At 57.8% G+C, this 10,251-nt stretch overlaps 1 protein-coding gene across 2 annotated transcripts; it reads left to right on the top strand.

Moving 5' to 3' along the window:
* The first annotated feature begins 660 nt into the window (after positions 1 to 660).
* Positions 661 to 9,854, top strand: APLN (apelin). Of its 2 annotated transcripts, none has more exons than XM_018044287.1 (3): positions 661 to 1,033; positions 6,658 to 6,829; positions 7,406 to 9,854. In XM_018044287.1, exons 1-2 carry the CDS (start codon positions 967 to 969, stop codon positions 6,822 to 6,824), a joined length of 234 nt encoding a protein of 77 aa, XP_017899776.1. In that variant the 5' UTR covers positions 661 to 966; the 3' UTR covers positions 6,825 to 6,829; positions 7,406 to 9,854. The 2 variants fall into 2 exon arrangements, with proteins under 2 accessions (XP_017899776.1, XP_017899775.1); XM_018044286.1 differs by having other exon boundaries at positions 894 to 1,033; positions 6,658 to 6,844.
* Positions 9,855 to 10,251: the final 397 nt, after the last annotated feature.

The raw sequence follows: 10,251 nt of genomic DNA, 5'->3' as shown, positions 1-10,251 counted from the left end.
CCCGGGCAGCCTCTTCTGGATTATCCTTTATCCTGGCAAATCTTCTGAATAAGTGGAAGGATGGGGTGGGGACATTCCAGTTAGAGGGTGCCTCCTGGAGGGATAGGAGAAATGGGGGCACCGGGCACAATTCAAACCCAGTCGAAGACACAGAGGAGAGAGGCGGGCCAGTGCCTGAGGGTCTCGGCTGAGTCCTTACAGCTGCGGGGTGGCCGTGCGGATGGACCGAGTCAGGGGTAGAGGGAGTGAGCGGGGGCAGTGCTTCGGTTCCTTGACAGCTGTTAAGGAAGCGTGGCGACAAAGGGTTAAGTGTGCCCGCCACCGCCCCAAACGCTTCCTGTGTTTGAAATCCTTCAGGTCTCCAGAACCCTCTGGCCCCCGGCCAGGCGGGCATTGTCCGGGGAGCCGCTTGTGGGCTGTCAGAGCGGCCGCGCCGCCTTTGTTGTGGGGCCACCTCGAGGTTCCCTCTCGCGCCCTGGCTGGGGCTGCCGAGTGCGTGCCGGGAGGGGGGCGGTGCGGGAGGCTCGCTCCCTCTCCCTCTTCCTGGCCCCCCCTCCAGCCCTCCCGATGACCACATGACCAAGTGGGCTCGCGGCCAAGCCACAGGCTACAAAATGCAGCCCCTGGAGTGAGCGGGGCGCATTCCCGCTGGCAGCTTGAGCCCCGGGCCGTTGGAGCCACAGCCGAGCCGCCAGCCATTTGGAACGGGCTCGCCCCCGGAGCCGCCGAGACCAGCTGGGCGGCGCTGCCCCGCGGCGGGAGAGGGAGGCTGCAGGAGACAGGAGGCGGCGGCCGGCTAGCCCGTGGCGCGGCTCGGGGCGCACGGTCTCGCGGCCCGGAGCCACGCGAGCTCCGCGCCCTGCAGCCCGCTCGAGCCGCAGCTCGCGCCTCCCTCGGCCCCCGGCCTCTCCGCCCCCCACCCCCGCCCCCTGGCCCGGGCCGCGCGGCGGCGGCCGGCGGAGCAGCATGAATCTGCGGCTCTGCGTGCAGGCGCTCCTGCTGCTCTGGCTTTGCCTGAACGCGGTGTGCGGAGGTGAGTGCGCGCCCTCCCGCTAGTCCGCGCTGCAGACCCCGCGCTCCCCGCCCTCCGCCCCGACGCTCACTCCCTCTCCGCCTCCCGGGAGCCGCGCGCGAGCCGTACCGGAGCCGCCACGCGCCGGGCCTCCCACTGACAGGGCGCCCGGGGTCAGGGGCCCGCCGGCCGCGGACACCGCTCCCTCTGGGGCAGTGGGGGGCTCGGCTCGGCCTGGGGCCTCACCGGTCCGGAGCCTGGCCCCTCCCGGTCGCCCCTCGCAGTCTGAGGAGCTCAGGGCCGCAGGAGTGCGCCCCGGGTCCCGCGCCCCACGCCCCACGTGCTGCAGGGAATCGGGGGGAGGCGCGTCCCGCTCCCCTCGTGGATCATTGGAGCGAGCTGACCTGAGCCGGGTGGGCAGGGCTCCCGCGTGGAAAGTTAGGGGCCGCCGGCCGGTCCAGGGGCGCGGGCCACTGGGGATGATGTGCCAAGAAGCAGACGTGACACTTGTTGCATAGGCAGGAGCGCGCGGCGGGGGCGGCGGCCTGGAGCCCAGCTGTTGCTCCTTGCAGCCTGCATGTGAGCTGAGGCAGCCTACCCTGGGCTGGGCCGGGCAGGGCCGGGCCGGGCTGGTCTCCTCCCTTACCCCCAAGTCCTGTTTGGTCTGCTCTCCTGCTCCCATTTGGGAAGGCTCTCCCCAAGGCCTCAGTCCCACCGCAGGGACTCAGTTCTTCAAGATCCTGGCTCCCTCCCTCCTCCCCTCCACCCCAGGCATGGTCATGCTGCGCTTCAGTCCCCCTGTCTCCAGGCACCAAACAAGGCAAGAGCGCCTGACCCGGTCGATACCTCCAGGTAGCTGGCCCCCACCTGCACCACAGCCCCACCTGGCATACTTGGCAATCATCCCCAAGCCTGGTCCCCACCCACAGCCCAGCCTCCCGGTCCAGGCTGCCTGTCTGTGCGTCAGTGTCTCCTGGGGCTGCCAGCTCCCACCTCCAGCTGCCACAGTCCTGTGATCTGGCTGTCACTGCTGCCTGACTGGCACCACAGAATAGAAAGGCCAAGACCAGGTGGACTAATGCCAGTGCCAGGGTTGGAGTTTCCGGGAGGTAGGAGCTGAGGGAGGCAGAGAGCAGGGCAGCACGTTCCCTAGAGGCAGGCTCCGGGTCCTCCTTGGTTCCGGGTCCTCCTTGGTTCCAGGCCCTCAGAACACAATGCAATCTTGGAGGCTCTGAGGGGCCTGGCGGGGCTCCATCTCTCTCTTTGTAGGTCAGCTGCTTTCTCAGCTCTTTCTTGCCTTTGGCATTGCTCTGGCCCCAGGGAGTCCTGCCTGGCTTCTCAGGAAGGTGACTTGGTTGGCTCTGGCACCACCTGCCTTCAGCTAGCTATCCAGTGTTCTCTCTTTTCAGGGCCCGAGCCCTGGCTCAACCACCTCCTTGAGAAGAAGGGGAGCAGGCTTTTTCCTGACAAACTCCTGTCAGGCAGACAGTGGCAGAAAGTGAGCAAAAGATACAAGTGAAGGACCCCGCAGGGACCTGCCCTCCGGGAGCCTGCCGCCCAGAGAACTTGGCAAGACAAGACACCCAGAGGACACCACCACTGGCAAATGGCCCCAGGTGGTGCCTTCAAGGGAGAGTGGGTGCAGAGAGGGCATCCCAGAGGAAGCTGGGCCTACCTGATTGGCACACTTGGGGCTCCCCGAGAGCCTCCAGGGAGACCCTTCACTGACCGACCCGCACTCGGACCCTTTAGGTGTCCAGCTGTTGGGGTAGCACTAAGGTAAAGGCAGAGCTGGTTTCAACAGGAGGGAAGGCGCTGTCTGTTTCAGGCCCTGCCATGTCCTGCTTCAGTTCGCCTTTTTTCATTAGGTTGCCTTATCTCCACAGCCTGCTTTGGGTAAATTCGTTGGCCTCACGTTTTGCTTAAGCCAAGCACTGGAAACTTCCCAGCCTCCCTCTCCCTCTCTAACCCCTCCCCCAGCCTCTCTTGGAGCCAAGGAGGCCACCACTCAGGGTCCAAGGACACAGGTCCTGCTGTTCGTGCCTCCTGTCCTAGGTCAGAAAAAGAGCTTTTCTGAAGCACCTCACCCCTGGCGCAGACTCACATGCTGTCCGCAGCCCGAGTCCCCGGAGTTCCAGGCCTGAAATCCATGCTTCCTCCACAACACTGCCCTGACTCGGGAATGCACCCCCACTAACACACACAGACTCCTCCGCTGCCTCCTGACCTGGGATACACTTTGCTCTTCTGAGTCTGCAAACTGCTGAGCCAGGGCCAAGCAGCCCTTGGTCTTTGTCTGAGCACCTCTCTCTCTCTCCGGCCCCCTCCTGCCTCTCTCCAGCCCCAGCTGAGGCCTGGCCACCGTGACAGCGTGAGGACAGCCTCTGACCTCTCTGACTCAGGGAAGGGGTGTCTCCACTCCATCCCCTATGCCTCAGAGCTAAGCCCCCAGGTAACCTGAGTCAGTAAGGGACTAACGCAGGTGAAGCAGACGAGCAGGGCTGCCAGGGCAGGTGTCCTCAGTGGCTTGGCTGGTGTGGGAAGACGGCTCAGGGCATGGGGCTGGGCAGACAGAGGAGGAGCACCTCATTCCGGAGACAGATGCAGGACCCCAGAGCAGTGGAGGGGACACAGCCACTGCCAGTTGTGTGGGCTTTTAAAGCCATCACAAGACAGGCTGGATGGCAAGAAGAAAAAAAAATGATACTTCATTCCAAGTGAGGATGGCATGTTCCTGAAAAGTGGCACACACCTCATTGTGTGCTGGCAGGGTTGGAGTTCATGTGGTGTGAAAAGCAAGCCCTGTTTACCCCTGACTGTGGTTCACAGTGGAGATGCTGATGGCACTTCGGTCCCCGAAGGCTTGCAACTCTTGGCTGGATTGCCCTAGCTTTCCTTTAAGTAGCAGATGAGTTAGAGGAAAATATTTTAAGTTCACTGGGGATGGCCCCAATTTCTACAGGGGAATTCTCTTGTGTAGCCAGGTCCTCTGCAGTGATGAGAATCAGAAGCCTCTGATTGGCCCCTTTAGACAGTACAAAGCCTGGGTTTCAGGTGTCAGCTTATCTTAGGGTGAACCAGACTCAGAATCAAAAGTACGAAACAGGTGGGTGATGGGATCACAGTGGGAGAGGAACTGCAAACTTCTGGCTATGAGGAGGACAGTGAGCCCCCCGCCTAGTGGGGGGCAAGATGCCTGGGGCTTCTGGGTGACTGCTTTCCAGGGTCTGGCTGAGAACTCAGTCAGCCTAGGTAGTTCTTCTCTGCAGCCCTAGTGTCTAGACATCTCCCTGGCTAGAGTCTGAGCCCAGCAGCCATGCTCCTCATCCTGGCTCTGGGCCTCCCTCCCTCTTAGGGGCCTCCCCCACCAGGCCTCTCTCCCTGATTGCCACCACCACTTACAGTCCTGGGTCTGAGCATTTGCAGATGATACCCTTCCCAGCTGGGCAGCTGGGCACTGTGCCTCTCTTCTCATGCCTGCTGTTCCTGGGACCATAGCCTGTGCCATTGGTCACCCTTCAGACGCAAGAATCAAAACCTCATTGAGACCTTTATGGTCCTTAGGGTGCTTCTGTGTGCCTGGCCACAACCTCAGCACAGTCCTTTTTGCCCCGAGAGTTTCTGTGGTACTAACTGTTCGTTAGCATCATTCCTATCCTCTTGCAGAGGGCAGGGCAGCCTTGAGGGGGCTCCAAAACACAGGGCAGAAGTTGAAGCAGCTGGGGTAGCGGGCTGAGTGAAGGGGCTTCCCTCCTGTCTCTACACACGGTCCAGCTCCTTTGCAGAAGGTAGCGCCAGGATGGGAGGAAGCAGCCTCCTGGCCCCTACTGCCCCAAAGCACAAAGACAATTTGTGTTTGAATTTACATTAGGTGCTGGGTTTAGGGGGCCACATTAACCCACCCCCAACCAGAAGCATGAAGAGTGGCTGGTAAACAGAGAGGTCCTAATGGGCTTGTGACTCTTCTGAGGGAGGGAGGGTGAAGGGCTAGAGAGTGTGCGCATGCGTGTCTGGGCCAGCGCTGGAGAGCGGCAGGCCCCAGGGGCCTGGGCAGGGAGGGCCCTAAGGACAGACCTCGCCTGCTTCTGGCCTAAGAGGAGGAGAAATGCCTGGAAATTGTGTGCAAGTGGAGGAGGAATCACAAAAGCCAACTAGCCAAGGAAGGAACTGGAGCATGGGGATGCTGGAGGCAGGGAGGAAGGAAAGGAAGAGCCGCCAGGGGTATAATGGGGGAACTGGCAGCCAAGGGGCGGTTGTATGGAAACTGTGAGCTAGTGGTGGAGACTCCTGCATGGAGAGAAACAGGTCTCGAGAGAGAGGGATATAACTGGAGGCGAACCTGCTGGTGTGGGAAGAGGGAGACTGGGATTCATGATCGCTGGCCTCAGAAGCTGTATTTGCCCAGAGCAGCCCCATCCTGGGCATTGCCCAACACTCTGCTGGGCTGCCTCTCGCCCAGGACTGTCACCACTCCCCGCTCTGCTGGCCTCTGGTAGCTGGCTTGTCTGTGGCGTGCCAGCTCGCCTGCCCTGGCTGGACATCAGCCTCCATGAGAGGTGGCCCATGGGTCTTGTCCCTCATCGCACCCAGGAACACCCAGCACCACTTGGATTCTATTGGCCAGGCTTGCTCTGGCACCAGGAGGTTTCTACTCTGTGCACAGATGTAGACGGGAGCCCTTAGAGCAGAAAAAAAGCCAACTGGGATCAGAATAGAAGGAATGTGCATCAGATACAGGATGGGGATATGATCTGGGGATGAAAAGAGGTGTGGTAAGGGGGGCAACTCTAGCAGCCCAGCCCCCTCCTGATGCACTTGCTGCTTCAGGTGACATTCACTCATTTGTTTACTCATTCATTTGTACAATATTTATTGGCCTCTGAATCTGGTCACAACCTGAATAGAATCCAGCATAAGGCAGAGTCAGAGACTGCCCTGCCCCCCTGACACAGAGAATCAGAGACTGCCCCCCCAGCAGTCCTCCAGTCACCCACCAGGAGGCCATGGGAGCAAGTGAGCCCCAAGATGGCTAGACACTGATGAGATGCCCAGGGGGGAGGTCTGATAGCTCTAGGACTCAAAAGTGGGTCACCTGCATATCAAAGGATGTACAATGACATCACGTTCCAGATTTGCTTTAGAATCCGCAAAGAAAGAAACAGGAGAACCAGAGCATATGTAACTCCATCTGGATCACTGTTGAATCTAGGTGATGGCCACGTGATGGGGGGAGTTCATTTCACTGAAATATTGTGCGTCTGAAATGTTTTCAGTGTATCAGTTGCTAGGATGCAGTGGGAGGTATACTGTCTGCCATGCCCCAGCCTCAGTACAGGCCTGATACCCCAAACTGCACCTCTTGATGACGTTCTGAACACAGAACATGTATTTGTGCCCATCAGAAACATGATAAGACTATCAAAAGGACATCAATCAGGTGTATAATTCGCAAGATGTGAGTCATGGGTTCCATTTGCCCCAGAACAGTGTAACCCTTGCAAAAAGTTCATCAGTTCATGGATTGAAAAAGAAAGACAAACTATGAGAGCACCACCTCATGGGGAATCCGCCCCTCCCCTGGGGCGCCTGCCCTCTGCAACAGCTTTTGGGGATGACTGGCTTGACCGGCTTTCTTCTTCCTACAGGACCCCTGCTGCAGACATCTGACGGGAAGGAGATGGAAGAAGGCACCATCCGCTACCTGGTGCAGCCCAGGGGAGCGAGGAGCGGCCCAGGGCCCTGGCAGGGAGGTCGGAGGAAGTTCCGGCGCCAGCGGCCACGCCTCTCCCACAAGGGCCCCATGCCTTTCTGAAGCAGGTACTTGAGCCTCTGGTGAGTGGGTGGCACAGAGGGGGCAGGGGAGGAAGAGTCTGGAAGCTGGGTGGCCCTGCTGCTGACTGCTGGCCAGAGACCTGCGCCAGGCAGTCTCAGCCCCACACAGAACCCTGGGGCTCACAGACAGGGGGCCGAGGCTGGAGAGGGGCTTGACGCTCCCCCAGGACTCAGGTGCTGGCTCCCATCTGCCCGGCTGCCTAGAGTTGGGCTGGCTGGCCCAGATGGAGTGTTCTGGAAGACTCGAGGTGGGGGGGGGTGCCCCAGGGTATGTGTGTGAGTGTGGATCCTCACCAGAGGCAGAGAAGGAGGCAGGGAACTTTGGGGTAGCCGCAGGCAGAAGACAGGAAGAGAGCTGCCCGGAGCTATGTGGGGAGAGGTTAGAGGTGACCTGCTGTCCTTCCCCCTGTCTCCAGGACAGGGGCACCAGCTCAGGGGCCTGAGGCTTTAGGTTCAGGCTTGCGCAGAGGAGGGTGAAGGTGGTCTTCTGGCCCGCCCCAGGCGGTTCCTTTGACCTAGGACACATCAATGACTCCTCTCTGGTCATTTTTGTCTCTTTAGGACCGAAGGGGCCACCACACGCCCACCCCCTGCGATTTCTCTCTACTCCTCCATAGATCGGCCTGCTTCTCTGGAGCCCTCACAGCCATTCGCCTCACCTGGCCCCTCTTCTAGCTCCTCACCGGCTGGCTCTCCTCCCCCACCTGCCTTCCCATCAAGGATCCATTCAGCCCCTGATTCCTGACTTGGGAGACCTCACACTGGAATGCCAGCCTTCCCCCTGCTCTAAGCCCTACCTCTTCTGTCTGATACCCTAATGCCTAACCCTTCTCTGGCCCTTCCTGCCTCAGGTATGCCATGCGGGCTGGGTGGAACCCTCCCTTCTTCAACTAGGGCATCAGCCTTCCCCTGGCTGCCACAGGGGCACAGGGAGCCAAGCAATGAGAGACTCTAGTGAGAGGGCAGAGGGATGGGGTGTTGGCATACAGACAGGGTGCCTTGGGAGGCATGGGAATGGGGGCTTGGCGCTCTGGTGAAGGAGGAGGTGAAGCACCAGAGAAGAGAGGAATAGCTACTGTGGTGTCTTCCTCCTCCTTGAATTTGGCCCAGTTATGGAAAGAGGTGAAGGAGAGGGGCCATGCTGTACTGGGTTGGCCAAGAAGTTCGTTTGGGCTTTCCATAAAGCTTTTATGGATACTTTGTCACTTCTCTCACCGCCTTGCTGCGCTGCCTGACCGTCCCTCTGCCCCTACCCCAGCTAGTTTCAGCTCCAGCTTTGGAGGAGAGGAGATGGGCCTGAGGCGGCTCTGTACCCTCCCAGGAACGAAAGCCAAGCAGGACACTTGGTTTTGCCAAGAATCACAGACTATCAGAGCCAAAAGGCACCTTGGAGATCACTTAGCTCCACCTCCTTATGCAAACTCCTGCAAAAAGCAGAGGCCTGGAGGGGGATGGTGACCTGCTCAGTGTCACCAGAGCCAGAATGAGGGCTCAGGTCTCCCACTCCCACGTGGGGACGTCCTCTTCCTTCTTGATGAGGCTTTCCGAAGCCATGAAGTGCCTTTCTCCCGGGGTTAGGGCTCAGGGTGCCTAGGAAGGGAGAGGGAACTGGCTGTGAGCTGCCCCGTGGTGGGATGGAGCTGTCCCAGCCTCCCTGGCCTCGGGTCCATTCCCCAACCTGGCCTGGAAAGTTCTATGACTGGCCAGCCACTCCCATTCCTGTGACACTCGCAGACCCCAGGTATTTTCATAGTGGCAGCTCAGGCACCGAGACTCCCAGGAGCCAGGAGGTGGCCTTAACCAACTGGACTCAATAGCCTTCCCTTCATGTTGACAGGACTTTCTCTTCCAGTGGCCTTTCCTTGGGGAGGGGGGAGACAGAAAGGAGAGAGGAAAGAAAGGGAGGGAGGGAGGAAGGAAAGATGGGAGGAAGTGTGGATCTCAGCAGGCTTTCTTCTGAGAGGCCTGGGAAGGAGAAAAGGGAAGACAGGAGCCTGATGGCCACCCATGTATGTGTGGGAGCAGGGGGAGTCAGGGCCCCCCGAGTCCCACAACAAATCCCTTTCGCCTATACCTGAACCCTTCCCCTTCCCTCCACTGCTGCTAATGCTACTGCTGTTGCTGCTTCAAGGCCCACCCTGGGGAACCAGGCTGGGTACCCGCTGACCCCCCAATGCCTCTCAGCCTGGAGTGGGGGCTGACCAGTGTCCAGAAAGCCTCTTCTGTCATGGACACCCCCACCAGGGACTGGGCTGTTTTCCCCTCCTCCTCTCTGCTTCTCCTGTCGCATCAGTTGCCCAGCCCTGTGGGGAACAAGATGGAAAGGGATGGCTGGGAAAGCCTGGGAACATGAGCAGTGGGGGTGCTGAGGGGCTGTCTTATTTAAAGTGGTTGTGTGTGATTCTTAGACTAATTTATACAAAGTTATTAAGGCCCTTTTCATTAAGAAAGCATCCCCTTTCCCTAGTTGTGTTCACTGTGTTTGTAAAGATTGTTCAGTGTAAATATGTCTTTATAATAAAGAATGAAAAGCTGACAATTCGCCCTTACTCTTGGAGGTCACGTTCAGGAGGGGCACACCTCTCCCCTGAGGTCCCCAGTCCCCCCCACCCCCTGCCCCGCAATGCCATGAACTTCACGCACAGGGAAGGAAGTGCCTGCCTCCTATATCAGTTCCAGGTCTGATGGCTTCTAACTAAATTGCCCCAAAACTCACAAAAAGAATCGCGATGCTTAATGACCAGTTCATATAACATGCAGTCCAGTTTTAAGTGTGTTGGCATCTGTTTGAGTGTCCTAATTGTTATGTGCAGTGTCCTTTAAGGGACTTTAAAAAATTTATTTAAGAACATTCTGATTAAAGGTGGGATTTCTACTAAAAATTGTTTTATATCCTTGGTGCGTGCCTTCTTCTATTTTTATCTACTTTTGAACACTCCTGGGACTTTTTAGCCAGTTTGCCTTTCTTGAGAAATGTTCTGTTTCCTGCAATAAACACATTTGATAATGACTTTGTATGTATCATTTTATGTCTCCCAAAGTAGAGTTGCTTGATGCACAAGATAGCCTGAGAAATAAATGCAAGGAGTTCGATGCAATTCTGCCCCATCTGTCACACTTCTTCACATTTGTTGTCAAAATGCCAATATCTTGGAGAACAGAAAGGAACGTTGGGTACATGCTAATTTGGTTAATCAACTCATTAGGTGCACAGAGGCATACACAACCCAGAGTAAAACCCAGCAAAGAGGAGACAGGAATGATCCAAAAGTGCCTTCAAGTTTTGTGGGAAATTCTACAGATTTGACAGGTATGTAGTTCTAGAAAGATACAATTTGAAGAAAGGGTCTTGAGACACTTGCTAAAAAGTCATGAAGCTGGTCAGTGAAAGGTGAAATAGAAAATAC

The sequence above is a fragment of the Capra hircus genome (genome assembly GCF_001704415.2).
Source record: "Capra hircus breed San Clemente chromosome X unlocalized genomic scaffold, ASM170441v1, whole genome shotgun sequence".
NCBI classification, from domain to species: domain Eukaryota; kingdom Metazoa; phylum Chordata; class Mammalia; order Artiodactyla; family Bovidae; genus Capra; species Capra hircus.
Note: the sequence above shows the minus strand (reverse complement) of the source record. Positions and strands in the feature narration are given on the sequence as shown.